The sequence below is a fragment of the Penicillium odoratum genome (assembly GCF_028828045.1).
Source record: "Penicillium odoratum strain IBT 22623 chromosome Unknown utg000008l_segment0_segment0, whole genome shotgun sequence".
NCBI classification, from domain to species: domain Eukaryota; kingdom Fungi; phylum Ascomycota; class Eurotiomycetes; order Eurotiales; family Aspergillaceae; genus Penicillium; species Penicillium odoratum.
In genome coordinates, this window is record NW_026643150.1 from 4,525,219 (window position 1) to 4,552,346 (window position 27,128).

A 27,128-nucleotide genomic window follows, 5' to 3' on the forward strand; every position below is an offset into this window, starting at 1 on the left:
AACCACATGATAATGTGTGCATACAGAATTACGCACGTTTTGTATGTTTGAGACCAGCCATTTGATCTTACTTATCCCTTAGGCCCATGAACTTGATTTGCCTGATTTTCCATCTGACGCTAGTAACGCTTCCCCGCTCAACTGTGGAGTCTCGATGGAACAAATCCTACTCAGATTGGGACTGACACCTGAGTTGTGCTAGATGATCATATATTATTTGCTGTTTCCTTTTCACTGTTTACGTGTCACTTGTCTACAACTCACCACATGGCTGATCTATGACGTCACATGGCCTTTCTCCAGGATGAAGGACAAAAACAACAGGTTCCCCGTGAACCAGCGTGACAACATTACCTTGAATTTGCCATTGTTTGGCTGCCTTCAAGTTTATATGCCTGATATCAAGGTTCGTCCCGATGTACTTTGTTACTAATACAGGTATACCAAACTCCCTTGGAAACGGAATACCATTCTATGCAAGGAAGATTGCCCATCTTTAGGCCTAGCATACAGTCCATCCCCCATACCAAGGCATCAAAACATATACCCTTGTCTATCCTATTAACCTTACTCTCACTCTAATGACGAATCTATCCTGGAATCTGTTACTTACGTCTAGCTATTCATAAATATGATCATAATATATTTCAAATTGTCCAATCTATTCTACGTCATGCCCGTGGTATGATACATCGGGTTACAGCCCGCTGGGTGCACCAATTGGGACCACAAGTTCTCAAGTTTGTGGATCGCCCTGAAATAATCCCGAGTTAAAGATAGGTGACCCCTTTTTGAAATGTCGCTTAGTTTTCTCACGATGTCACGTTAGATTGATCAATGATTGTAGTCACTTTCCCCACAATCGATCGGCCTTCTTCCCGTTATCGCGAACAATAGAATGTAACGCTGTCCTCCAGGGAAATGGGGACTAACCCCTTGCTTCAACTCTTAAAGCGGGATTCTCCGCCTCCTCAAGATCTGCAATGTCGCACCATCTGAACGATGATCTGGCACTTTGCCCTCGTGGCGACTGTTGCGGCCTTGCAAGCACTTCCACCAGTCGAATTCTCCACCAATCTGACTTCGCATGCTGATAAAGGCTTCTCATTGGCAGCTGTTGACAGGGTTCTCTATGTCCAAGAAGAGTTTGCCTCCTGGAGAGACAGCAATGGTCTTACATTGATACCCCCTTCCTTGGAAGAGTTTGCCAGAATTTTCCTAACCGACCTCGAACTCTTTTCTAACTCCTCCTGGAGTTACAAAACAGTGAAGAAACTCCCAACAAGTGCATCTGGGATTTTTCTCGGACTTCAATCAGAGAATTCTAAATTCACGTATGAGGACGGGACACCGTCAGAGGAAGGGTATGAGGTAGTCATAGAGGATGGCCGCGCCTCTATATATGGCTCAGGTGCCAGAGGGATGTGGTGGGGAACGAGGACGTTGCTTCAGCAGATTATTCTCAACGGCGCACTATTGCCTGGTCGCCTCACTGATGCACCGGCTTTTCCCACCCGTGGTATGATGTTGGATGCAGGACGGAAGTGGTACTCTTTGTCCTATTTGAAGGACCTTTGTACATACGCCTCATTTTTCAAACTCTCCGAGTTTCATTATCATGCGACAGACAACTTCCCCCTCAGTCGAGGTCCGAACGTGACGTGGACAGATGTTTATTCGCAGTTTTCATTGAGACCGGAAAACCCAGAGCTACAGCCCCTTGTGCAACGGATGAACGAGACTCTATCCCGGTCGGAGTTCGATGACTTTCAACGGCATTGTGCTCGTCGAGGAGTGACTGTCATTCCAGAGATCGAGGCTCCAGGCCACTGCTTGTCACTCACAAAATGGAAACCCGAGCTTGCCTTGGCCAGCAAGGACCTTCTGAATCTTACACATCCCGAGAGCGTTCCTCTGGTTAAATCTATCTGGTCGGATTTTTTGCCATGGTTTCACACGAAAGAGGTTCACATTGGCGCTGATGAGTATGATTCGACCCTGGCAGATGACTATGTCCGCTTTGTCAACGAAATGTCCGACTATATATACGAGACACATGGAAAGAAGATTCGGATCTGGGGGACTGACGAGCCATCTAACCTCAAGATTGATACCAACGTCACCATTCAGCACTGGCAATATGGACAGTCAGACCCGGTCGCGCTAGCACGAGATGGTTATCAAATCATCAATTCTGAGGATTGGTGGGCGTATCTCTCGCTGAAAAATAACCATGTGCCGATCACACCGGCTCCATATCCTCAATTCTTCAACAACAGCCGGGTATTGAATTTTGGCGACATTGAAGGATGGCAGTGGACCCCAGAGTTGTTCAATCCAGTCAACGCAACTGCGCAACCCGCCAAGAACGCCGTTCGAGGTAGCATCCTGGCTGCATGGAATGATAATGGACCCGATGCGACTACTCAACTGGAGGCGTATTATGCCATTCGAAATGGTATTCCGGTTGTCGCATCTCGTGCATGGGCAGGGAGCCGCGGGCCACTTCTGAATCAGTCTACCCTCGATGAGTCGATCTCCATTCTTACGGCAAACGCCGTGTCTCAGAACCTTGATAGAAGAATTGTACCCGATGGGTCCAAGGAGCTGTCAAGTGCACTTTTCTCATGGGTCAACCCTGATCCCAAGGTGCAACAGCACCAGATAGGGCTGGGAAGCAAAGGAATGAACTACACATTAGAGCTAGATGTCATTGGTCCCTTTTCTCTGCAATCCGATGATGCTACCCTGTCACTTTCAGCTGGCGGTGAACTGGTGTTCTCTGCAGATGGCTGGCCATATCCGCTTCGCGCTGTTGCCGAGACTGATGGATTTGAGACTGCAGAACCTGGTAGGATTTGGTCCAATTCTACCAAGTCGTCACATGATATTGTGCATGTACCTCAAGAATCAAAATCCCAAATCACTATAATCACCAACTCATTTGAAGGCAGTCGGGTTTGGATTGATGGTCAGTTCAAGGGACGCTTTGAAGTGTTTGTCTATGGTGGCCACAATGAAATGACATCTTGGTCCCAAATGTCTTTTGTTGCACCACTGAATGTCATTCAAGGAAATGGTTTGCAGAAGATAGGTCTATATTGAGTATATTGAACTTATGTATACACAATACTACCCAAGGAATAGAAGGGAGTTCGAGAGAGTGCGCAAGGAAACAAACAATGGAGGGTGTCTTGATAACGTAATACGATTGCTGTAAAGAAATCAAGTCTAGCTCTCCTATGCCTTGAATTCATCCAGAAGTTGAAACGTTGAAAACATTGAATACCCGCTTACACGCCGTCTTCAAATCCATCGCCTCCTGCCTCAGTATCCAGCTTCATAGAGTCCATCAATCCACACACTTCGAACAGCTTCCGCGGTCCAAGCCCTTCTTGGGTCCCGACAACCCCTTCCGTCTTGAGGCGCAACATTGCAGCCCTGATTCCGACGTAGGCTGGAATAACCGACGCAAAAGAGAAGATCATGATGCGGAAGCCGATCTCCTCCGCTTGTTTGGTCGTTATAACGGGAGACACTCCATTTTCCACCATATTCAGGAGCAGGGGCCACGGAGCGAGATCCTCAACTGCTTGCCGCATTTGATCAATCGTCGTAAACCCTTCAAGCAGACCGACATCAGCGCCGATATCACGGGCTGCCTTTAGACGAGCAATACACTCGTCGTATCCGTGTTGTTGGAGGGCGTCGGTTCGCGCAATGAGAACAATATCCGAATGCAGCTTATCCTTTGTGAGCTTGGCGGCTTTGATTCTTGACTCGTACTCATCCCGGGAAACCACTCGCTTGCCGGCAAGGTGACCACAGCGCTTGTTGGAGATCTGATCCTCAATGTGGAAGCCTGCCACACCTGCTTGGATATACTGCTGGACGGACTTGGATACCATCAATGGACCTGCATACTTTCATTAGATATATCAAATGGCATGACGCCTTTTCCATACCTCCGTAGCCTGTATCCATGTCTGCAATTAGAGGGGGACCGAATGGATCGAGATTGGCAATCATTTCGGCGTTAGTCTTCATATCGTGAAGTTGAGCGAGTCCGAGATCGGCCATTCCCAATCGCGATGCGGTAGTTCCTGCTCCGGTCTAGCCAAGGTTAGTCATGGACGACGGAATCGATGAAAGGTGTCTCACCATGTACATTCCCTTGAAGCCTAGCTCCATGGCAATGCGAGCAGAAAGGCCATCATAGACACCAGGACACACGATCATATCCTTGGTATCCTGAAGCATCCTCCGTAACTTGGCAGCTCCCGAAATCACATGGAGGGAGACTGAAGGTTCATATTTGGTGCCATTAACCTCGTAGTAGCCATCCTTCTCAACGGTGATTGTGATCGTCATGGTAAAGTTTGAAATGTGAGCAAGTTGTAATGATTGAAAAAAGATTCTCAGTCGAGGCACCTGGATATTTATACCTCTTCACCTCGCCCCTCGGGGAAGACTGTCCCACGAGGGAAGGGACTTTTGTCGGATAATGCCCAGATCAATGGGGCCAACATGATTACACGAATCATTAGCATGTCTTGGTATCTTGGGGATGCAACATCTCACCGTATGCCAAGACGCGACATGCTGTATCTCTCATACTTAGGTTGTACCAATTTGACATGACAATGCGGATAACCTTATTGACCACATGATTCACAGAGTGTGTAATTTGCGCTCTTAATTGTGACAGATAACCGGAGGAGATGCTGAATACGGATGTATCGATCCTGCAGGCTATGCAGATTCCATGGATGTTGATAACGCATCGTTGCGTGATTGCCAAGGAACGGAGTTTGACCACAGTGAATAATCTCAAGCCGGCTTCATGGTCAACTTTTTGTTGCTTGGCGCTTTACGCGCTGATGCATATGCATGTGTGCCCTTCTCACTTGCATGGATTACCACGGAGTATCTACTAACGTTGGCCTTTTCAACATTCCCTCTCTTGCCGCTTTTGGCTTAATATTATATGGAAACTTCTCAGGATCTAGAGCTGACAAATATTGTTTGATGGCGTTGGGAAACGTGTCTGCTAGAGATGTATAAATTGGGATAAAAGATGTTGCTTCCATCTCTGTACTTGAAATTTACCTAATCAATTCAATAACCTGTGACTTGACATAGTGTTGATCATCATTTCTTTTTAGATCCTATCAGTGTTTTAGAAGGATATCTCCTCGGCGATATGCTGTGGTGGCTTGTATATGAATGGATGTTGCTTGCTGGTTACGTTTCCATCCTGTCCTGAATAGACTAGTTGCATTCTAAAACTCAAAGCTGATATGTCTTGATTGTCCTTTCACTCATTCCTTGATTGGCTGATCCTAAAAATGGAGTCCACCTCTTCGTTCACCACATCCGAACATTGTTACGCACTTCTCAACGCGCTGTCGTCGAGAATCGCTGGCAAGGAGATCAGGTATGAAGCTGTCTGAGAGTTCAATTCAATGATAATTCCCCTCTTTCTTTACATTCAATCTACGGCAATAGTATATACCGAGGATTAGATCTGCCAAGAGCGATTCAAGCGCCGAGATCCAAAGCTACAGGGATTATTCCTCGCTGCTGGAGCGAGATGCGCCAAGTAGTAAACAATGCCAGTGATGAAACACCTGGAGCTGAAATCAGCACTTGCATGCAAAGTGATGTCAAAATGTTGGGACGAAATGCGATATTGAAGCCTCTAGCTTGAATGGTCGTCGGAGCAAATGATCGCGCCCCTTGGCTTCATATGCAGCTATAAAAATTGTCGGCGCCTTGTTTGAAGATTCCTCAAGGTCTTCAGGCCGTAATAAATGACAAAAGTCCGAGACAAAAGAAATCTCTGTCAAATGGTCAATACCATGCCTTTGAGCTTGACCGGTTTTAGACACGGATGCCGACGGTCAAAGGGAAATTCCAGATAAGCCGAGTGTGAAGAACTGATCAAAAGTGCTTGATCAATTGATGATAAGATAAGGCTCTCACCAGTCTAGACCTAATTCATTCCTGCAAGACGTGATAGATCGCTCAACGGAGAATTGCATGCGTATACAATGTGTTCTGCAGGATAAGGTTAATCAACAGATAATTTACCATTTTCATGCCAATTAATTCCACCATTCACAGTTTCACCACAAGAGGTTCATGGATATACGCCAGTAAAGCGGCGTTGGGCCGAACCGGCTAAGTGTTCTAACTCCTCGGCCTGCAGAATGATAATTTGAAGATATTCTCGGTCGGTCTAAATGATTCCATCCGGCTGACTTGCCCTGTTCGCCAAGTCCTCGGGACCCATCCACTCGGGAGATCAGCAACCTCCGCTTTACGCCTATCATTTAAGCCATCCTAAATTGCGACTTCCAAGCATCTCAAAAGACATGATACGAAATCAACAGGTTCTTATCACTCTATTAAACTTTTTCCAAAGGAGAACTAACCCTACACAGGAGTTCCCCCTCTCACCAGTCCCAGCGCTACAGTCTACGCTCAACGGATCGTGAAACCGAACATTGTATTGACGCCAAGTTTCTCGGTACCACAAAATTTTACCCCGAATGCCCCTTGGCGGTGTTCTCGGCGCAGAAAAGTTGAAGGAAGCCCTCGGCGTAAGCGACAAGTAGATTGCCATGTTACACCCAAGGATGGAAAGTATCTGTTCACCTGCAAATCATCTCATCGATCAGCCAATAAGAGGTCTTTGCTTCTTGGCCTGCATCTTGGAACATGTTGGTTTTAACCAAGCGAGAGGGGAACCTTGGGGAACCTTGAAAGAGCAGGATCTGCTCGGATCCATTATCCCCTCAATGCCAGGGAAAGCAACGAGGGATTCCACAAATCCTTCTGCTATTCCTGACAGTTCTCACTCAGACTACCTATCGCAATGGATCATGGAAATCAAGAAAAGGGTCGCGGAGCAGGGCTTTCACGATTCTTGAAACAAGAAATTGTGTCACGACACGCTGACTTGCTGTTGTTTGCCTGCTGCTTGACTTCGGGTCTAGTGGACAGTACAATCTATAACGGTGCGAATCCTGTATTTTCCTTGCCATTCACCAACTAACTCGGACAGCCTACACCACCTTCGTCTCGATGCAAACTGGTATGATGTCGTGATTCTCTTTCTCCCATAGGGATGATACTAATTCGTCTGAATAGGAAACACCATTTTTGTTGGCCTGGGTGCATCGAACCAAAATTCACGCCCATACGGTTGGGCCCGATCACTGACATCCATTGGATGCTTCGTGATGGGTGCCTTCTTCTTCGCGCGGCTGAACCAGTGGATTGGAGCACATAGACGAGGCTCCTTAATGCTTTCATTTTTCATCCAGGCTAGCCTTCTGGTGATCACCGCCACTTTGGTCTCAGTGGGTGTGGTTTCCAGTAACATGGTGTCAAATCAGGTACAAACTACAATCCAATGGGACTCAGAGATACCGATTGCTCTTCTCAGTTTCCAGTCAGCGGGTCAGATCGTCGCGAGTCGAGCTCTGGGATACAATGAGATTCCTACGGTTGTGATAACGTCCCTTCTTTGTGACTTAATGTCTGATCCGAAGCTTTTTTTTCTGCGGAATGAGAAACGGGATCGACGTATCGTGGCGTTTATTTTGACCATGGTTGGGGCCATCGTTGGAGGCTGGGTTACTAAGGCGACTGCGCAGATCTCACCCGTACTATGGTTGGCAGCGGGAATAAAATTCTCTGTGGCATTGTGCTGGGGCTTTTGGAAGACCAGGAACTAGACTGGCATGTATATAGATAAACATTAGATTTGATCTTGATTATCTCAAGGCCCTACGAGAGTAGATCATCTGTGGAGCTGGTCGAACTTAATATGTATGTCAAATTCCATTTTTCAGTCCCCACCATCTGCACGGGTTACTACTCCATAGCTATAGCTTACTAGGTATCTGCCTCCTAGTTAAAACCTCTAACAGATGAAATAGCTCCTTAGATAGTTAGTTTAGTACCTAGGTAGGCACTCAAGTATACATTGACCTGTTTTAAGCAGTGATCGAGACAGTACAGTATGCCAAATCGAGAATATCCTATAATTCCACTATTTCCCGGCACAGCCCACCACGTTTATGCAATCTGTTTGAGTGGAACTCTATTAGCTGTCCATGAAGCGTAACATGGTGGACCTTGCTCTCTCTCTTCTGTTTTCTCCATATCCTAATATCCCATACTTTTCTGTGTGCTCTTCCTCTTTTTGGCAGCTCTGAGCGCCAACAGGCTATGGGCTTGGGTACGCACAAGGTTTGAAAATAAACCCGGAGACCATTCAACAGACTTTGGTCACGGGATCATAGGAATTCTTCGAGTCCTGGGACTTACCTTGATTTATCAGGCGCTGATCAGTTCGATCTTACCCCTCCGTCTAATCGAAAAATGCATTGTTCTGTCCTTTTGTGTCGTGTCCTTCCTTTACTATCTTATCTCCAATGTAGAGTCGAAAGTAGCTCAGAGGAATTTATAGGACTTGAGACGTTATGAGAATGTTTTCTATGGCTTTTTGTTAGCTGACTGATCATAAATAAAACAGGAAGAGGGAACATCGCCAGAAAAACGAACTAAATAACAACTACCCGCTCATCTCCTGGTCTTCAGGCGGCAACACAACCATCGGGCGCAGGGAGCCGGGCGCGGGGGCGGGCAAGTGGGAACCGGCGCCAATCGGGGCGCCATGGGGGTGCAGGAGCGGCGGGCAAGACCAGGAGGCCACCACGACCACCACGATTACTATCTACCCCTCTCTTCCCAACCGCCACGAACGCCTCCAATCCCAGAACGACCGGACGTCTCCACTCGGGGGGCGTAATCGCACTGGAGAACGAAGCCTCGATTTCCCCGTGTGGAGCATTCATCTCACTCCACAGCGTGATCAGGGCCGCGAAGCGAAGAACGTCCTGGTCCTATTTCCCAACATTAGTCCTGCCGCTGAACGGAGTTGAAACATGCGAAATCACAACCACCGTTCCGTTTCTCAGCTGATTGCTCGTGGCCAGCGCAGCGGATCTATCCCGGAAACATATTTGTATGAAGATACGATGGGCGTTCTTTTGCCTACTCCGTACTATCGAGCGCCGCCAACAGACTCCAAAGAGAGGTTACCCATGTGGCTAGCTATGCTTGCGTCTCACTGCGAGAAGTACGACTACGAAGCTTCTTTAACAGATAATGTACACGCGGCTACGAGGCTTTCCAAGGGCAGTCTCAAAAACGATAGACTACGGCCATCTAGTTTTAACCGCTTACTTATTCCGGTACGGGTCTCAATTCTTCAATTTATTGAAGAGAGCCTGGATGAGTCTGCTCCAGGATTTGCGCTTGAGTGGGAGAGGTTTGAAAGTTTGATAAGATTGCCTGATGCTCTTGAGCGTTAATATTCTTTTGAACGCGACTTGGAAAACAATGATCGCGCTAACACTGATCAGGCGAGTTGGCCCAAATTTGCAGTAGCTTCTTGAAAAATAAAATGCTTGTTATGAGGATTTTCTAGAACATGGAAGTTAGAAGAATGTATGATATATTATCCAAAGGTATCACCCAGAATCAGGTTTGAAACACCATCCATGCAACCTAGTCGAACGCCATACCCAGAAATGCGGAGGGAACAAACTTAACGATTCATACAGTGTGTTCTTTCAAAAATGAATGCAAGCTAACTAGATCGTCACTCGGAGCAGGGGTCGGGAGGGTACTTTTGGCTGCATCGTATACCCATGCGGCCTCTCTTTCTTCACGATGACTCCGCAGGTAGAACGGCATAAAAAGGGTGGAAAGTCGGCTCTCCAAGACGCCCTTATCTCGGTTTCGATCCCACATGCGCCCAGACTCTTTGAATGCCTGATTGATTTTGTCGCGACGAAGACTCTCATACGCATCGAAGACCTCGGACAGCGGCTCGGATCGATAACGGGCCAATAATCGTGCGAAGAGAATAGCATCATCGAGCGCGTAAGCGGCAGATTCATCGCGCGGAGGCATCTATGTAATAATTAGAAAGGGAAGCTTCAACACAGATATTGGTGGTAATTAAACATACCGCATGAGCTGCATCGCCCAGAAGAATAACACGATTCTTGTACCATCGTCCACCGGGACGGACCTGATACACGGGGTAAAGCATCCAGTCGGCTTTGCTAGCTACGATCTCCCGGAGGCAAGGAATTGAAGACTTTGAGAAGCGTTCTTGCATTATTTGCCGCAAAGCAGTTCGAATTCGGTTTTGAGTTGCCCGATCTTGATTGTGCGGCTCAAGCTTATGGTTGCCTAAGTTATCATGGCTGAACTGTACAATGGCAGAGACAAAGATCTGCTCCTCGTTCTGGTCGCAGTAACTTGTCAGGATGGATCCATGGCGTGACAGATTCATCGCGGACGAACGGAAATGAATTTGCGAGGAAATGGTTTTCGAAGGAACGGTGGTTTGTAAGAATGAGAGTCCGGTATACTCGGAAGGAGATTCGGGGTCTAAAAACCGGCGGACCGCAGAGAAAACACCATCACATCCAATGACCAGATCTCCAATCGCTTCAGATCCGTCTTGGAAATGTACCACGGCTTTCCTTTCACGGTCCTCTCCGCCAACCACCTTTTTCCCAAAAACAACATTAACGTTGGGTGTCTTCTCCACCACGGTCAGCATGGCTAAGGAAAGTGCGATACGCATGACTCTTCTTCCCTTGAAACCTCCAAATCCATTGCCATCCTGGTCAACGAAGTCAATTGAGCCAATCGAGCGACCGGATCGCATAGAGTAGAGCTCGATGGCATCCACTTCGGCCCCTGCCTCGGGCCCCATGCGGTCGAGTTCATCCAGAACTCCCAGCTGGGCAAGATGGCGCTGGGCAACGGGAGTCAAGTTGATAGCGCCTCCAGATGTGGATAGAATATCATGTCTCTCGTAAATCGTAATCACCAAATCAGGGACGAATGGGGCGAGTTCTCTCCTCAAAGCAAGCCCTGACGCGAGACCTGCTATGCCTGCGCCAATAATGATGATGTTGTGTGGTGTCGAATCCATTTTCTATGTCCCAGCCAGTGTGAGCTCGAGAATGTCCTTTGATGTGTAGATCCCGGGCCCGACTTTCGAATAGATTTTCGGCTTCCTCGGTGTATACGGTTTCCAATTTGCACGCGCAATTAATGTGCTGTGCGTCGTGAATATAGTGATTCTCCGTCCTCATCAATTTCTCAACGATCGATATTGGACGCCCCTTCGTTCACAGGGTAATTTGCGATTTATAACCGAACCAGAAATGAGAGTAAAACAAGGTTTCCTCGGCCGGAGTAGGGGGATCGTTCGGCATTTAATCCAAGATTCATCCATGGAAACGGTGTGGAGCTGGATATATCACAAAAATTCTATCAAGGTACACTAAAAACAAGCCGGTTTATGAGCAAGTGGAGACGATTGGATCGAGATAACTGGGAATGTTGCGGTCAGTCCGAACAAAGAAAAAGAAAAAGAGGGAAAAAAAAAAGTTTCTGTGATGTTGAGAGCCAGTCAATCGCAGTCGGGCGGGTAGCTCTTCCGACACCCGTTGGTCTCCACTGGTTAACTGTTCCCACACCTTTACCTTACTTAGCATTGTTTAGGACAAGCTCACTTCATGTTCTCCGCTTCTTTCGCGTAGAAGACTGCAGCGGTGGGTCGAACAGTGACAAAAATCCCTGCAAACTCTTTTTGAAAACATAAACGGGCCGAGAATCTGACTTGGAATCCATGCTCAGACCCTGACCAGTTTAAGCCTCGTGCATCTGTCTGACAGCTGAGTTCCATGGGCTTACAGGTCGAACCACACTTCTTGGTGAAAATCAGTGGAGTTAAAGGTGTTAAGTGAAACACCCTCTACCCGTTCTAGCTGTGGGGACTAACCAGAATTTTCCCAGTTCGTTATTTTTAATATAACTAACGCGGCTCGTAGTGCCACCTTGCTACACTCGGTCTTTATTTTTTGACGAGAACGGGCCGACGCAGTGTAGATTTCAGGTTCCAGAACGCGAAAAGGGAACACAGCGCGCACATCCCCGCTGTGAACGTTAGCAAGCGCGTGAAGAATTTGGACAGGGGGCATGGGAAACCCACCCAACACGCAATTCATCGCGTAGTACCCGGTTCGCTCGCTTAGTCCGGACACAATCGGCCCGAGAAAGGCGCCCAGAACGCAGCTCATGTGGGTGACAAATACCGCTCTGGTATATCCTATACCAGAGCCGAATGTTTCCGGGTGTTCTTCTTGGAGTTCATAGACAGCATCTGGAGAATCAGCATTTCGATAACACCACCCCTGACCAATGGTCTTGACTTACGGGTGGCTTCCATCATGCCAACTCCATTCAACAAAGACATGGCGATTCCAGCACCCATCACACTTGCTACATACATGAACAGGTCTCGGTTCTGAATACCCATCAACCATAGCATGATGGCCAGAGCAGCGAACCCAATGGATGTCGGGTGTCGGGTTCCTATTCGTTTCTTCAACCACGCGACCGGAACTCCGAGAACCACATTTGGGCCGTGAAGTGCCGCGAACAAAAGCCCAGTTGACAGGCTTCCGCAGTTCAATACGCGACGGACATGCAGCGGCAGCGTGGTGCTGGTGCTCGATGACACAACCGCGTTGCAAAGACTACTGACGGTACCTCCGATATATCGGCCATTCGTGAAAAGACAAATGTACAAGTCAATATCGCTCTTCCTTGGTAAAAGAAGTCCTTGCGACTTGGCAGAACCCTCTGTCAGGGGCGTTGTTAAAAGCGGGCTTTCTTCATCTGCAGCCTCGGCACATTCGTCCGTTGGCATCAGCTGACCATCTACATGAAGTGGCGTGTCTACCATCAGACATTGTACTCCAATGCCAAATAAACTGGCAATGAATGCGCAGCACCAAGCTCTCCAATACCCAGCCAGCTGAAGTAAAGTCCCCGCAATCAGAGGTCCACATGTTGTACCCACCGCAAGGGAAAGATTGACAATACCATATACCTTGTGTAGCTGGTCTGACGGTACCTTTCGCGAGAGGCTTGATATCCCAAGAATGCCGACACTCGTATTTGCGACGGCCTGCACAAACCGACCGGCGAAGAGGAGGGGTACTATCTCGTCTCAGCTCAGGTCACAGGGGCGGGGTTCAGTCATACATGAATCAGCATAGGCAATAATGACAGAACCTAGTAACTCGCTGACAAGGCCACCCAGGAGCCAATTATCATTTTGAAGACGGTGGGCATGGTGGTGGACAAATGGGCTGACTAGGAATGATACCAGCGCACCCTCAGCTAGCAGAGCAAGAGTGGCGTTCTGCTGAAGCTGCGGGTCGAGACGGACACGGTCTTCCAGCATAGAAGGAAGAATGGAAACCAGGAAATTATGTAAGAACATGTCTGCCTATGTTAGTCAAGGGCAAATAGGGTATTGTTGCGGTTTACCTGTTAGTATAGTTGTTGCTACTGCCACAAGGATGAACTTTTTTGAAGATCTCCATCCATGGCCCCATGATCGCTTTTTGATTGAGACACCCATTCTGCCAACTGTTCTGTCGGCTTGGGAGGATTATTGGGGAGAAGACGTGTCTCTTTAACCTTCTCTAGCCTAATTATTGGGACATCTGAACAATTGGTCATTACTGGATAGATTCTGCAGGGCCCGCAGATAATAAGCAATACGGGTCAATACAATTGCTCTACATGCGCGTTTTCGTTAGCGTAATTTGACATTCATCCCAAATCTCTCCTCCCTCTAGTAAACTCTATACAGACCTGGAGAGGTTTCACTAGTCCCGTTTTGTGAAAGTATGGACAGTCAAGAGTGTTCCGTACCTGAATTTGGGCCTAAACATATCGGGCTGTAATTGACTGTTACCGGGGATTGCAGTCATAAAGCCGACCTACGCAAGGGATATGTACCTTGCAGCTTTGGATCAGACAAGATCAAAGTCTGTGAGCAAAGTTGCATCTTATTTAAACTAATGAATGGAAGGACAGGGACCTTTGAGGTTGAAGTTGACATTTAAAAGATATAGAGTATAGGAGTAAAATCCAAGGTTTGGCCAACCGAGGTTGGTCCCTGCATTAGGTTCACGTGGCCAAATCTTTGTGCAAATGGACTCCGTGCTAGTAGAAGCTGGGGAATTTGGGAAAGTCATAACTACTAATTAACCGAGGAATTTCAACCGTCTCTCAATCTAGAAGATTCCGTATCTTAGACCGGCAAATTCCGATATTTGATCAAACACTGATAAGGAACGATGATGAAAGAGGTTAAGCCATTTGCAGCGGACCAGCCACGGAAATCCGACTGATAAACTATCAGGTACGGTCGAGTCGATGGAGCTTGACCGATCCCACACCAATCAGAGAATCCATCGTCATGGGCGACCGAATCTCTGTTTGGTTCCTTGTTGATCCTTTCCCTACAGAGATAGCGGAAGCTCCACTCGTGGAGATATCGTGAAAAACGCGAAAGATAAATCACTCGATTGACTTTTAGTACTTAAAAGATTGATCATCCACGTTCGTCGGTCAACCGAGGAAGACAAAATATACAAGATGCTGGCTCCTAGTCTGCTTGCGCCGCTGCTGCTCGCCAGCACCTTGTGTGCGGCTGCTCCAGCTGTCCACCATGACGAGAACACGCCCAAGGAGAACTTGAAGATCACACCGAAAGTGTTCATCGTTTCAATGGTAATTTGATCGCAATCAAGATCTGTGAGAACACAATTAATAAGCCCATAGTTCGAGCCTGAGGGTGCGGCCTGGTGGGATATTCCCGAATTCAACCTCTTGGCGCATAACATCACAGTCCCCGGTCTCTCGCCCCTCTATCCCGATGTTCATTGCACTGAAAACTACGAGGTCTGCCAATTGATCACCGGTGAATCCGAGATCAATGCCGCAACCACCATCACCTCTGTCGCATTTTCACCTCTGTTCGATCTCACCCGTCAGTAACAACCCTGGGACCACTAACAAACCCAATACTAACAGCTCCATAAAGACACCTACTTCTTCGTGGCTGGCATTGCTGGAGTCAATCCCCAGAAAGCAACCCTTGGATCAGCGACATTTGCACGATTCGCCGTCCAGGTTGCTTTGCAGTATGAGATCGACATCCGCGAGCTCCCCAGCACCTACAAGACTGGATACATCCCTCTGGGAGCTGATTACCCCGACCAGTACCCCACCAGCATCTACGGCACTGAGGTCTTCGAGCTCAACACCGAGCTTCGGAGCCTCGCTGTCAAGTTCGCCCGTCAGGCTAACTTGTCCGACTCGACTACCGCCCAGGCCTACCGTGCTCACTACGCGACCTCCAGCGGAGAATACAAGGCCGCAACTCTGGGCCCGTCTATCGTGGAGTGCGACGTCGCAACCTCGGATGTTTACTACAGTGGCAACATCCTAGGCGATGCATTTGCCAACTTTACCAAGCTGCTCACCAACGGTACCGGTGATTACTGCACCACTGCCCAGGAAGACAACGCCACCCTCGAGGCCCTCATGCGTGCGGCTGTCCACAAGCTCACAGACTTCTCTCGCATCATTGTCATGCGTACTGCCTCGGACTTTGACCGTCCCTACCCCGGTGAATCCACTGCCTACAATCTTCTTTACGCCGATGCCGGTGGTTTCGAGCCCTCCATCACCAACATCTACCGTGCCGGTATCCAGGTCGTTGAAGGCATCTTGAATGGCTGGGAAACCACCTTTGCACGTGGCGTGAAGCCTACCAACTACATTGGTGATATTTTCGGCACCCTGGGTGGCCAGCCTGATTTCGGCCCTGGACGTGCTGAGGCTCTGGAGAACAGTGGGGCTTTCAAGAAGCGCAGTCTCGATGGCCGTCTTCGTCGCAAGTAATTGTCTTGCAATGTATAAAAGTTGACGTGTTGAGGTTTTAAGCTTGTATATGCCATGTGTGTTATTAATGTGCATTGACAACTTTGTTGTACAAAAAAGTTGTTGATACACAGAAGATAAATATCAATTGATCGGTTCAAATTAAATATTCCAAAGACATCTTTTCCAAATGCATTTTTGAGCTTTTATGATCAGGATGTGGATCCAAGCATAATTAATCATTATGTTAACAGACAATCACATTTCATCATTAAATCCGCTAACTCCGGTGAGTCCCGGCCCCTCACCATAAAATCGCAGGAACAAGTATGAAACGATAGCAGCACCAACCTTTGTCAAGATTCATCAATTACCATGTCTGTGATCCAAGCGAAAAATACCGCCCTCATCACTGGAGCTGCCTCGGGGGTCGGTTTTGCTGTCGCAAAGCTGTGTCGCACCAAGGGAATGCATCTTGCTCTGGTGGATATTGACAAAGACAATCTCGAGAAGGCAAAGAATGTTCTCCATGAACTTGACTCGTCACTCAAAACTGAGGCCTACGCTTTTGATGTCGCCGACATTGGCGCTTGGAAGCAAACCGCCGCAGGAGTTGGCAAGGCCTTCCCCGATCTTGATCTCGTGGTGCTCAATGCGGGGAAAGGCTACAAGCCTCGGGAAGCTTCTCCGAGCGGCCTCAAACAGTGGCTGGATGGAGACTATTGGCGAAAGGTCGGTCGGCTTTATACATAGGTTATTCACACACTGATATCCCATTCTCCAGACCTTTGAGACCAATGTATCCGGCCCGCTAAACGGTGTGGAGGCTCTTCTTCCTCTTCTCCTCTCGAAATCCCAAACACCCAAGTCTATTGTCGTGACCGGTTCGAAACAAGGAATGACGAATCCGCCTGGTGGAAAAAACCCGGCCTACAATGCGTCCAAGGCTGCGATTAAGAGTCTAACCGAGCACCTCTCCCACGACTTGCGATCTGATCCGGCAACTGCTCATATCTCCGTCCACCTCCTGGTTCCTGGTTGGACATGGACTGGGATGATGGGGAACGTTGGAGTCACCAATGAAGAGGAAGTCAAAAAGATGCCTGGCGCCTGGTACCCGAGTCAAGTAGCGACCGAACTATTGAATGGATTGGAAAAGGGGTCTTTCTATATTATCTGTCCCGATGGTGAGACGGATCGTGCTCTGGACCAAGCTCGGATTAAATGGGGTGCTGAAGACGCTGTTGAGGGTAGACCGGCACTGTCCCGGTGGGAGGACAGCTGGAAGCATCGTGCTGATGAGGCGATCCAAAAAGAAGCAAACCAGAGACGCGAATAATCTAAATAGCTTTGACTCCACAGCTAAAATCTCAATGATCCAAGACTCATACATCAATCTATCCTTTCAATGGATGCTCGGTCGCTGCAAGTCGTTATCTCTTCCTATGGATGTGGGGATCTCTAAGTGCATGAGGTCAGAAATGCAACCCTATCATCTATCACGCATTTGGATTTCCAAATCTGGTACTTGATCCTCAATGCTTTTCTCCTTGACTTCGACTCGAAAATTTATTATTGAAAGAGGTGAATAATATAAGCCTTGGATATACATTTTCCATGATCCCTGTCTAATCCCTGCTTGGACGGAATGCCGATCTTTTCACGCCTCCAGCCTCAGTAAACGACCAATCGATATCTTCCCCGCGAATCAGACGCTTGGACCGACCGCTTGGACCTGGAGTCTAAGATGCAACCGTCCAAGCCACTCAAGTTGAGAGGGATCGGCTCCTCTTCCCGTGTGTTATCATGCAGAGAAACGTGGGGGTGACATCTCAATGCAACATTCTTCTTATCTAATGAGCAAGGGATGCCCTGCACTTCCAGGGATCCCAGAACTTCAAAGCTCTTCACTCCAGTCTATTCATATACTCGCCTAGATTATGGCGACACATTCCCAGCCGGTGGAGGATATCACCAAGACGGCGTCAATCAAAACCGTTGACGACCCCAATTTACAAGGATATGCATCTGCTTCTGGGATAGTTGATGAAGTCACCAGGGTCATTGACCACAAGGCCGAGCGGCGTTTATGCCGTCGGTTCGACTTTCGTTTGCTCCCTGTTCTAGCGGTCATGTGTAGGTCTCTATTGGATGAGCATTGGACCTTCATTAACAAGTGCTAGACCTCTTCAATGCCCTCGACAAAGGGAACCTGGGAAATGCAGAGACGGCTGGGATGGCAGATGGTAAGACTCAATCAAAATATCGCTTAATCATAACTGACCTCCTAGACCTTCACTTCAAACCGGGCCAGTACAATCTTCTCTTGTCAATCTTCTTTGTACCGTTTGTGATATTTGCACCGCCATTCTCAATGCTCGGCAAGAAGTTCAGTCCGGCTCGAGTGCTACCAATCTTGATGTTTTCCTTTGGATGTTTTACCATGCTATCCTCAGCCGCACACAATTTCGGTGGCCTATTCGCTTTGCGTTGGTTCTTGGGCATGTCCGAGGCAGCATTCTTCCCATTGGTTATCTACTACTTGACCACTTTCTATCGGCGTGGTGAGCTCGCTCGTCGCCTGGCTATCTTCTACGCTGCCTCCAACATCGCCAACGCCTTCTCCGGCTTGATTGCATTTGGAGTGTTTCAGATCAAAGGGTCGAGTATCCCAAATTGGCGCTATCTCTTTATCATCGAGGGTGCTGTCACCGTGGTTTTCGCCAGTTTCGCCTTCTTCTATCTACCCAAGAGTGCTGCCGAGGCCAAGTTTCTTTCTGAAGAGGAGAAAGCGTTGGCTTTCCATCGTATCCAGGTCGACTCGAGTGCTGTGGTCAACGAGAAATTCAACCTACGCGATGCTCTGGTGATTTTCAAGCATCCCACAACCTATGTCTTCCTGTGCATTGAAATCTGTCTGGGCGTGCCGCTGCAAGGTGTCGCCCTCTTCATGCCACAGATTGTCGCGCGCTTGGGCTACCCGACCGTCAAAACAAACCTCTATACAGTGGCTCCTAACGTGACCGGTGCGGTCATGCTGCTCGTCTTGGCCTTCCTCTCTGATTGGACTCGACTGCGATCGCCGTTCATCGTACTCGGTTTCTTATTCACTTTTACCGGATTCATGATCTATGCATCCATTGACGACGTCCATAGTCAGTTGCAATTGGCCTACTTTGCCACCTTTATGATGACCTGGGGTACATCAGCCCCGTCCGTTATGCTGAGTACATGGTATAACAACAACATCGCGCACGAAGGCCGCCGTGTGCTGTTAACGAGTATTGGTGTCCCACTGGCCAATCTGATGGGCCTGGTGAGCAGTAATGTCTTCCGAGAGCAAGATGCGCCCAAGTATATGCCCGCGCTGATTACGGTGTCGGCATTCGGAGCAACAGGTGCCTGTCTGGCAGGCTTGCTGGCCTTGTATATGTGGTTGGATAATAAGCGGCGCGACCGGCGCGATGGAGTGACTATTCGAGCGCGAGATATTCCCACGGAGCGAATGCGAGATGGTCCGTCATCACCTGAGTTCCGCTGGTTTTTGTAATGAGTCTGCAGGAGAATCAATATTTTCTGTATATGCAGCCCGGACTATCGGATCCTTGAACCCGATGGCCACGTAAGTACATATTGTACAGGGACGATCCCTCCATCATGCATGATATTTATTGGATGTCGCCGAATTAAACACCAAGATGTGAGAAAACTCGCCGTGGTGTGGATTGGCTACTTGAAACGTACGTGTGACCGCACAAGTAAAGAGGGGTCAAACAGACCTGCAGCTGCGGTGACTATTCACCCTTTAAAAAGTGGTTTTGCTTTCCAATCTTCTTCCTATTCCTCGTCAATTACATCACATACTTCACAATGTCCACTTCGGGTACTGGCCTTCGGCCTGTAACTACACACATCACCGGCCACAACGCAGAGGGCAAAGCTATCCTGCACTCTTCAACAGTGGTGCCGCCTTCCTACCACGGTCATGTCACTCCGGGTCAGTCACATCGGATGTCCTTTAGTGTGGGCTATACAACTTCTCAATTCCCGCCGGATCTGAACAATGATGCCGATCTGAAGGCACATGAGAAGCTCATGCAGTCTGGAAAGTTGGGTTTGGTCAATCCCGGTGGATCGGTGTTTCGCATTGTAGACTTTGCACCGAATAGCCCCGGTGCAGTTCATCGCACGCAAAGTCTGGATTACGGAATTGTTTTGGAAGGTCAGATTGAGATGATCCTGGAGGAGGGAGAGCCGGTTTTGTTGCAGCGAGGGGATCATGCCATTCAACGTGCCACTATGCATGGTTGGCGTAACCCTAGTCCGACCGAATGGACTCGGATGGCATTTGTCCTGCAGGACTGCATGCCCTTGACTGTCAGTGGGACTCGTCTGAAGGAAGATTTGGGTCCTATGGAAGGGGTCATTAACCCAAGTGGAAATGACCAGTGAAATGCAGGATCAGATATGAGTTTATTGCTAATCTACTCAATCTTAATTACTACTTTCCCAAAGTGACTGCCACTTTCCAAAAATTTGAACGCTTCCTTGGCCTCGGTGAATGAAAAGACCCGATGAACTTCCGGGTGAATCTGATTCCTCTCGTAGAATCGAAGCATCTCCTCAAACCGATCTTTGGGCCCGTTAATAATTCCTTTCAATGTCACTGTGCGTCTCAGGGCCAAGAGATTCACGTTCAGTCGATCATCAGCCTCGTCCACCTTGCCGGATACGTAGCCAATGCAGTTGATTAGGCCACCAAACGCAATACAGTCGAAGCTCTTCCTAAGAGTCTGGGCACCACCGGTCTCAAGAATAATATTAACGCCATTACCTCGTGTGAATTGCATCACCTCTTCTTCCCAGTTCGGGTTGGTGCGGTAGTTGATTGTAAAGTCGGCACCTAGCCGTTTGGCCATCTCCAACTTCTCATCGGATGAAGATGTGATGATGGCTAAAGAGTCAGTACTACTGTTCAAGAATTTTCCAGGGTCACTGACCTTTGGCCCCGGAAGCCTTGGCAATCTGCAGACCTGCAATAGCTACACCACCGGTACCTTGGAGTAAAATATAGTCGTTTTCCCCTCCACTCTGGCCTATTGGGCGCATTCCATTAATAGACATCCACGCAGTCACACCGGCGATAGGTAGTGTACATGCTTCCTCATCAGACATGTATTCAGGAGCTTGGACCAACCCGTGTGCGGGGAAGATGCGGTGAGTAGCAAGGACACCGTCCAAGGGAAGACCAAGACTTCCTGCAAGTTGCTTTTCCGTCACTTGGCCAGTTTGGTGTTCGGGCAAGAAGGTGGACAAAACACGGTTGCCTACGACCCATTGTGATACATCATGTCCGACAGTGACGATGGTGCCGCACATATCCGAACACGGCACGATGGTGGCGTCTTGTTCGGCGGTCTTGTGGTGCTTATATTCCCCCTTGACCACTCATCCATTAGTTAGTTGACTATACGTTAGATTTACGTAATTGAAGGGTTCTCACCTTCCACATCTCGGTAGTTAAGAGAGACTGCGTGAATCTTGACCAGTACCTCCCCCGGGCCGGGTGAAGGCATCGGATCCTCCATCTGGCGAAGACTGTCCAAGCCTTGGAGAGGACTGATCCATTTTTGAACGCTCATAGCTAATGCAATTGACGAGGATTCGGGCGGCTTAGGATACTGGGTAAAGATATTCATATACCCAATTTACACCGGTGTTCACCCCGCCCTGGCCCGAAAGCGGTCAGGGGGTTCGTGCACGAGTCAATCAGCTCTACCATGTATTCTGGATCTTGACAAGACACTCATCTGCACGTGGATACAGATGAGTCCGTGTATTGCTACAAATCCCAGAGCAGAGACGCGCATGGAATCAAGCGGAGCACCGGAGGTCTTAAATCCGCGTAAAATCCGATAAGATAAATGCGTCGTCATTGGCACTTTTCTCATTCATAACACATTGTATTACCAACCTTGCAAAATGGGGGACCTACCATCTCCCCGGGCTGATATTCCAGGTCTGCAATCCTATAAATCATACTTTGTCAATGTCATGCGTTAACTGGCAGCAGCGCATTTCTTACATGCACCAATTTCAAATGATTCCTTGCATCTCCCTCAGACTATCGCCCATCGAGGATATAAGGGCCATTACCCTGAAAATACCATTTGTGCGATCGATAAAGCAATCGAAGCAGGCACCCATGCACTAGAGCTTGATTTACACATCACCCGCGACGGGGTTGTTGTTTTGTCCCATGTACTCAAAGTAACCCTGCTTCGGTTAATGGATCATGCTCATTCTCGCAGGACTTAATGCTACGTCGTTGTTTCGGTATCAAGAAAAAGGTATCCGAATGTGACTGGAACTACTTGAAAACTTTGCGGACATTGGAAGCTCCGCATGAGCCAATGCCCAGGCTAGTTGATGTTCTGGAGTATTTGCGACAGCCAGGCCGTGAGCATATCTGGATGCTGTTGGACATAAAGGTGTGTTCGAGACCCAGCTCACTCGAGCAAGACATGGACTGACCTCGCTAGCTTCATAATGATCCCGCTACCATTATGCAGGGGATCGCCAAGGCTGTCGAATCGGTCCCCATCCCGGCGATAGGCCCAGACTGGCATCGACGTATTGTTCTGGGCTGCTGGTCAGCCAGATATCTACCGCCACGCGCAAAGTACCTACCTCGCTACGAAATGGCGTTGATCTGTGTCGATTTGAGCTACGCTCGCCAATTCCTAGATGTACCTCGAATCTCCTTCAACATCCATCAGAAGAGCTTGATGGGTCCATTGGGTCGTGGGTTTTTGGAGGAAGCTCGTGCGGCACGTCGCAAAGTATACTTGTGGACAGTGAACGCGCCAAATTTAATGCGATGGGGTATTCGACACCAAGTCGATGGAATCATCACTGACGACCCGGCGCGATTCCAAAGTGTCTGTGAGCAGTGGGAGCTGGATCGGAAAAAGGGGCCTCTGGCTTCCCTTGATCCCAAGGCAGATCGTTTGACCGTTGGACAGCGAGTCGAGATTATCTTAGTGGCGGTTTATGTCCTGACGGTTGGCTGGTTCCTTAAACGCAAGTATCTACCAACTGTGGAGCGTGTACAATTCGAGGAGCGGAAGATGACTTGACGGGAATAGAATTATGTATTAAGACATTTACTATATCATTTCGGGTCTTTGAATAAGGCATTATGTCCACCCAAACCTATGGAGCATAGAAAATAACACGCCACTAACCAAACACCAACCCGATGAGGCTAAATGACGAAATACCAAGACAACCACGGATAAGGTCCATGGTTCAAAATGAAGGACAAATAACGAGAGCCAGTATATAGCAACTGGTACAGTACAAGGCAGATTGACCGAACGCCGAGTCGGCAATGGCCGGAAGGAAAGTCAGACAGGGTATAGCGCAGTCTAAAACAAGCCAGATACAGGATGAAATGGCGTCAAACTTGGGGAATCGGAAAGCAGATAAGGAGCCTAGCTGAAGGCAAGATCTCCCAGTGGACGCCGCGCCGGGCAGGTCATAAAATGAGATAAGAATCTCGTTAAAACATCATGAGCTTGGTCGTTCGTCGCTCAGGGAATCGACCGGCACCCCCAGGAGGGTAGCGTGGACCGGGGCGAAGGCCCTGGTTTGGCGCAGGGTGACGTGGGTAACCGTTCGGGGGAGGATATCCCCCAGACTGAGCCAAGGGTGAGGACCCAATCGTAGGTCGTCGACGACCAGGTGATGGGGGGTAGTAGGTTGCTGCTGCCCGCCGGGCATCTCGTTCACAATAGACCCCTCCGTTCCACTCGAAGTAATCGCCTTTCAGGAGCACATGGCAGGTACGGCACTGCAGGCAGTCAGGGTGGAATCGGCGGCGATCGGGTCGGTTCTGGTTCTGCTCCACGGTTTCCAGGTATTGACCTTCGATTCCGCAGTGGCAGGTAGAGCAAAGAGATCCGTTGCGCTCGTGGTAGTGCTGTGCGCAGTACGGGCGATTGTTCAGAACATAGAAATCAGCTGTTGGGAAAGGCGAGGAGCACTCGAAGCAGACAAAACAGCTGCGGTGATATCGCCCTGTTAACCGACCATCTGAGGAAGAGATCGACTTTCCTGTGATTTCCTCGCCACAACCTCTGCATTGCCCTTTGCTCCGTGTGGTAGACCGGGTTGAGGGTCGGGGAATAGGTGCAGTTGCCGACCGCTGCACTGGCCGCGGCGAAGGAGGCGCCTGAGGTTGGGATTTTTTAGGCTCTTCAAGTTCGCTAGGTGCTTGAGGTTGGGGTGTTGGCAACTGGATCTCCCGTCTCTCTGCGATTAGCGACAAACTGCCTTGATTGATTGCAGGATCGGTGGGTGAATCGGGACTGAAGAAGGCCGCGGGGATGGTAGGTACATCCTCCATCGGGCTACGTACACGACCCGGGAGTTCCAAGATTGTCTGGCGGGTTCTTGCAGGCAACTCTTCGACCAAGGTACCAAGGCTGAGGGGATCGGTAGCCTTCTGGCGGCTGAGACTTGCGTCGGACGGAAGACTGGACATGGAGCTTCCACTGCGGGTGTCCGACGGCGACGAGTCGGAAGAAAGAGAACTCTCTGCTTCGGTGATGTGATCATCTAGCCCTAGGGCCCGTGCGAAGCTTGTGATAGACATAGCGCTTTCACTGGCATCAGAACTTTTTCTCGGAGCATCAAATCCCGAGTCGGCAACGGCAGGGTGTAGATGAGTTTGCAGAGGTATGTCAAAATGAAGCTCATCGCTGTCCTTGGGAAAATCCGGAGACAGTTTCTCGGGCAGATCGTGCAAGGTCGTCGGCTCTACCGAGAGATCGAAGTCAAAGCCGCTGTAAGTATCCCCAGTACGGTCATTCCGATTTGGCGCACGCGCCGACAAGTGGGAGTCTTGGAAAGAGGCCTTGTTAGGGGTGCGAAGAGGTGCAGGTGGCAGCGGCGGCGTCTCGTCGATAAAAGTGCGTAGTCCCCTGGAGAAGCTGTTTGTTGAGGATCTTGCCGTCGAGCTGCCATAACGAGTGCTCGCCATGGAGGTGCGATAGCTGCTATGGCTAGCTTGAGAATCCCCCCGCTGGTGACCCATCTCCATCCCAGGTGCTGGTGGGAGGGGACTAGGTGGAAGTTTTACATTTTCAGGTACCAAATCCAGCCCGGGTACTGGTCGTGGGGATGGGGTTGTCGCGGATCGCGATGACGCTTCTCCTAGCAATGCCGGGGTCGAAATACGAGCCGGTGATCGGTTTCCCGGCATAGGGAAGGAAAACACCGAGTCTAGGTTTATTACGGAGTCATCATCCGGTGATATCTGCTCGCGGGGCGATGATTGAAAAGGAGAGCGAGGCGCCGATTCAGAAAGAGGTGATGGCGCATGCGATCCAATACTGCTCGCCGGCGTTGTTACGTTCGGCTGAAGGTACGCACGGTCTGGTGTGGTTGTTAGCAACTTGTCATGGAAAATACCTCAAGAGTAAACATACTTGCGATGGACGGGTCAATTCGTGAAGGAGCCCCAGACCGACCGGGTTTGGGTATCGCGGCCATCAGTCGGTCTGGGGATTCGAACCCCGCCGAGGGGGGCGGTGATGGAAGTGCAACAGGGGCTAAGCTGGTGTCAGCGTGTTCTATAAGAATGGTTTAGACGTTTAGATATGGACTTCTTACCATGAAAGACCGGGGCACACACATGGTCGCCCATAGAGAAGATCTCAACATTGTTCCCACAACTGGAGCATTTAATAGTGGGCAAGAAGCCCATATCCATATCCATAGCCTTCTATTTCAGACCACTGGGGTCATGAGAATTCCAGTGGGCCAACCAGCCTCTTCATCCCTCGGGAACTATTAAGGATAGATTCGGGAATTGGTGAAGTGTAATAAAGGCTTGAAGTTGTTAACTTTGGGGTTGGACAAAGTGGAGAATCACTTTGGACTGGGAAATTGGTCGATCGCCTATCGTACACTGATTGCGCGCCCCATGCACGCTAGTCAAGTAGTGGCTCCAGTGCGGATGAAAAGACTCGTAAGTCAAGTTCAGGGGTAAAAGTCAGTCAAACAGCATCGTATAGATTTAGAGCTGTAACTGTAATTGAATGATTCATGCTTTTATCAATTCAGGGGTAAAATGTGTACAGGGTTTCCACATGTGTAAAAAGATCGAGACTAAAAAAGAAATGACGATGTTACCGACTAAATTAGAATGTCCTCCGATCGGCTTGCATTCCCCTCTCAGCCTGTTCTTTTGACCCGACACGGTACACATTCTGGGGGCCAAGGATGATTCTTACCGCAATAGGGCCATTCATCTCATGCCCCATAGCGAAGTTGACACTCCAGGAAACGGGTTAGCCAGCTGTGCCGATCAAAGGGTTTCGTCAAAACTTGAATTCCAGCAAATGGTTCTGTTCCTGTTGATCTCTGCGCCCATTAGCGTTTGCCTCTCTCGGGACATGAAAGATGTACTGCCCTTACCCACCCACCAACCAGCGCAGGAGGGACAGAAGAATCAGATAGCGCCACACCACACACGGTCCACACCCCCTTACGGATTAGGTACTAGGTCACCCAGTCATTAAGGTTCCCCTTATATCCTAACCACCCACATCAGCTTGCACAAATCGCCTTGGCAAGGGTTCAACGGTCGGGATGCCAGGACAGAAATTAAAATCCGAGCGAGTTCGTTATGTTGGTTTCCAATCGCTACGGATACGTCAGAACTTTGTGGACCAAGAGGTCATTGCGTCGGGAAACCTACGGCGCCAAGGGGGTACTAAAACGGATGTTGGGAAACCTGACACCAACTACAACCTCGTTCCCTACAAAGCAGGGATCGAAGGATTCGGGTCGACTGTTGTTCCATTCATTATTCTGCTTGCGCAGACTGGCATGCACAGTCGCTGAACGTGAATTTGTGCTCAAGGGGAAGAGGAGCACGTCTGCGCATTGGGCGATCGCTTGGTTGGCCCAGGCGCAGACTCCAGCACCCGCCACAATGCAGTAAACAGAGAGTGAAGAGAGCTGAAGTCGATATCCGGGGCCTGTTGCAGGCCCAGCGCATTACAGATTTCTTGGCGAAGGCTACTTCAATAAATCGCTTTTCGTAAGCTTGGGGTAGTCGTTGTGGATGAGAGAGGACCCTGACTGACAGCATTGGTTCCAAAGCAATGGCCTCGAGGATCAGACCCGGTCAGTGGGACTATGGAGTACGATCGTCGTTAACGGTCGCTAACGGGGTGGTGATAGCGTCGCGGTGGGGGCTCCAC

General features: G+C 49.1%; 15 protein-coding genes across 15 annotated transcripts; 8 read left to right on the forward strand and 7 right to left on the reverse strand.

Annotated features, from left to right (window-relative positions):
• Window positions 1–1,002: 1,002 nt before the first annotated feature.
• On the forward strand, window positions 1,003–3,105 carry N7520_011931 (uncharacterized protein; the record flags this gene model as incomplete). Its single annotated transcript, XM_057145864.1, has 1 exon — window positions 1,003–3,105. One exon carries the CDS (start codon window positions 1,003–1,005, stop codon window positions 3,103–3,105), a length of 2,103 nt encoding a protein of 700 aa, XP_056991618.1.
• A 188-nt stretch (window positions 3,106–3,293) lies between these two features.
• On the reverse strand, window positions 3,294–4,371 carry N7520_011932 (isocitrate lyase/PEP mutase family protein; the record flags this gene model as incomplete). Its single annotated transcript, XM_057145865.1, has 3 exons — window positions 3,294–3,916; window positions 3,966–4,113; window positions 4,162–4,371. 3 exons carry the CDS (start codon window positions 4,369–4,371, stop codon window positions 3,294–3,296), a joined length of 981 nt encoding a protein of 326 aa, XP_056991619.1.
• Window positions 4,372–6,880: 2,509 nt separating this feature from the next.
• N7520_011933 (YoaK family protein) lies at window positions 6,881–7,745 on the forward strand (the record flags this gene model as incomplete). Its single annotated transcript, XM_057145866.1, has 2 exons — window positions 6,881–7,022; window positions 7,156–7,745. 2 exons carry the CDS (start codon window positions 6,881–6,883, stop codon window positions 7,743–7,745), a joined length of 732 nt encoding a protein of 243 aa, XP_056991620.1.
• An 864-nt stretch (window positions 7,746–8,609) lies between these two features.
• N7520_011934 (uncharacterized protein) lies at window positions 8,610–8,870 on the reverse strand (the record flags this gene model as incomplete). The annotated part of the gene is made up of 1 exon (XM_057145867.1): window positions 8,610–8,870. The coding sequence occupies one exon, from the start codon at window positions 8,868–8,870 to the stop codon at window positions 8,610–8,612; it is 261 nt and encodes an 86-aa protein (XP_056991621.1).
• A 90-nt stretch (window positions 8,871–8,960) lies between these two features.
• On the forward strand, window positions 8,961–9,389 carry N7520_011935 (uncharacterized protein; the record flags this gene model as incomplete). Its single annotated transcript, XM_057145868.1, has 1 exon — window positions 8,961–9,389. One exon carries the CDS (start codon window positions 8,961–8,963, stop codon window positions 9,387–9,389), a length of 429 nt encoding a protein of 142 aa, XP_056991622.1.
• Window positions 9,390–9,633: 244 nt separating this feature from the next.
• On the reverse strand, window positions 9,634–11,032 carry N7520_011936 (FAD-dependent oxidoreductase; the record flags this gene model as incomplete). Its single annotated transcript, XM_057145869.1, has 2 exons — window positions 9,634–9,993; window positions 10,052–11,032. 2 exons carry the CDS (start codon window positions 11,030–11,032, stop codon window positions 9,634–9,636), a joined length of 1,341 nt encoding a protein of 446 aa, XP_056991623.1.
• Window positions 11,033–11,959: 927 nt separating this feature from the next.
• N7520_011937 (uncharacterized protein) lies at window positions 11,960–13,537 on the reverse strand (the record flags this gene model as incomplete). Its single annotated transcript, XM_057145870.1, has 5 exons — window positions 11,960–12,042; window positions 12,098–12,268; window positions 12,322–13,110; window positions 13,156–13,398; window positions 13,444–13,537. 5 exons carry the CDS (start codon window positions 13,535–13,537, stop codon window positions 11,960–11,962), a joined length of 1,380 nt encoding a protein of 459 aa, XP_056991624.1.
• Window positions 13,538–14,562: 1,025 nt separating this feature from the next.
• N7520_011938 (purine-nucleoside phosphorylase) lies at window positions 14,563–15,873 on the forward strand (the record flags this gene model as incomplete). The annotated part of the gene is made up of 3 exons (XM_057145871.1): window positions 14,563–14,697; window positions 14,749–14,956; window positions 15,011–15,873. 3 exons carry the CDS (start codon window positions 14,563–14,565, stop codon window positions 15,871–15,873), a joined length of 1,206 nt encoding a protein of 401 aa, XP_056991625.1.
• Window positions 15,874–16,227: 354 nt separating this feature from the next.
• Window positions 16,228–17,191, forward strand: N7520_011939 (SDR family NAD(P)-dependent oxidoreductase; the record flags this gene model as incomplete). The annotated part of the gene is made up of 2 exons (XM_057145872.1): window positions 16,228–16,584; window positions 16,637–17,191. The coding sequence occupies 2 exons, from the start codon at window positions 16,228–16,230 to the stop codon at window positions 17,189–17,191; spliced, it is 912 nt and encodes a 303-aa protein (XP_056991626.1).
• A 601-nt stretch (window positions 17,192–17,792) lies between these two features.
• On the forward strand, window positions 17,793–19,402 carry N7520_011940 (putative MFS transporter; the record flags this gene model as incomplete). The annotated part of the gene is made up of 3 exons (XM_057145873.1): window positions 17,793–17,988; window positions 18,036–18,098; window positions 18,144–19,402. The coding sequence occupies 3 exons, from the start codon at window positions 17,793–17,795 to the stop codon at window positions 19,400–19,402; spliced, it is 1,518 nt and encodes a 505-aa protein (XP_056991627.1).
• A 320-nt stretch (window positions 19,403–19,722) lies between these two features.
• Window positions 19,723–20,304, forward strand: N7520_011941 (cupin domain-containing protein; the record flags this gene model as incomplete). Its single annotated transcript, XM_057145874.1, has 1 exon — window positions 19,723–20,304. One exon carries the CDS (start codon window positions 19,723–19,725, stop codon window positions 20,302–20,304), a length of 582 nt encoding a protein of 193 aa, XP_056991628.1.
• Window positions 20,305–20,336: 32 nt separating this feature from the next.
• N7520_011942 (zinc-dependent alcohol dehydrogenase family protein) lies at window positions 20,337–21,494 on the reverse strand (the record flags this gene model as incomplete). The annotated part of the gene is made up of 3 exons (XM_057145875.1): window positions 20,337–20,806; window positions 20,853–21,299; window positions 21,356–21,494. 3 exons carry the CDS (start codon window positions 21,492–21,494, stop codon window positions 20,337–20,339), a joined length of 1,056 nt encoding a protein of 351 aa, XP_056991629.1.
• Window positions 21,495–21,834: 340 nt separating this feature from the next.
• N7520_011943 (glycerophosphodiester phosphodiesterase) lies at window positions 21,835–22,991 on the forward strand (the record flags this gene model as incomplete). Its single annotated transcript, XM_057145876.1, has 4 exons — window positions 21,835–21,871; window positions 21,926–22,113; window positions 22,164–22,343; window positions 22,395–22,991. 4 exons carry the CDS (start codon window positions 21,835–21,837, stop codon window positions 22,989–22,991), a joined length of 1,002 nt encoding a protein of 333 aa, XP_056991630.1.
• Window positions 22,992–23,416: 425 nt separating this feature from the next.
• Window positions 23,417–25,636, reverse strand: N7520_011944 (LIM domain-containing protein; the record flags this gene model as incomplete). The annotated part of the gene is made up of 3 exons (XM_057145877.1): window positions 23,417–25,293; window positions 25,347–25,469; window positions 25,531–25,636. 3 exons carry the CDS (start codon window positions 25,634–25,636, stop codon window positions 23,417–23,419), a joined length of 2,106 nt encoding a protein of 701 aa, XP_056991631.1.
• A 536-nt stretch (window positions 25,637–26,172) lies between these two features.
• N7520_011945 (uncharacterized protein) lies at window positions 26,173–27,016 on the reverse strand (the record flags this gene model as incomplete). Its single annotated transcript, XM_057145878.1, has 5 exons — window positions 26,173–26,283; window positions 26,338–26,421; window positions 26,462–26,582; window positions 26,621–26,883; window positions 26,927–27,016. 5 exons carry the CDS (start codon window positions 27,014–27,016, stop codon window positions 26,173–26,175), a joined length of 669 nt encoding a protein of 222 aa, XP_056991632.1.
• Window positions 27,017–27,128: the final 112 nt, after the last annotated feature.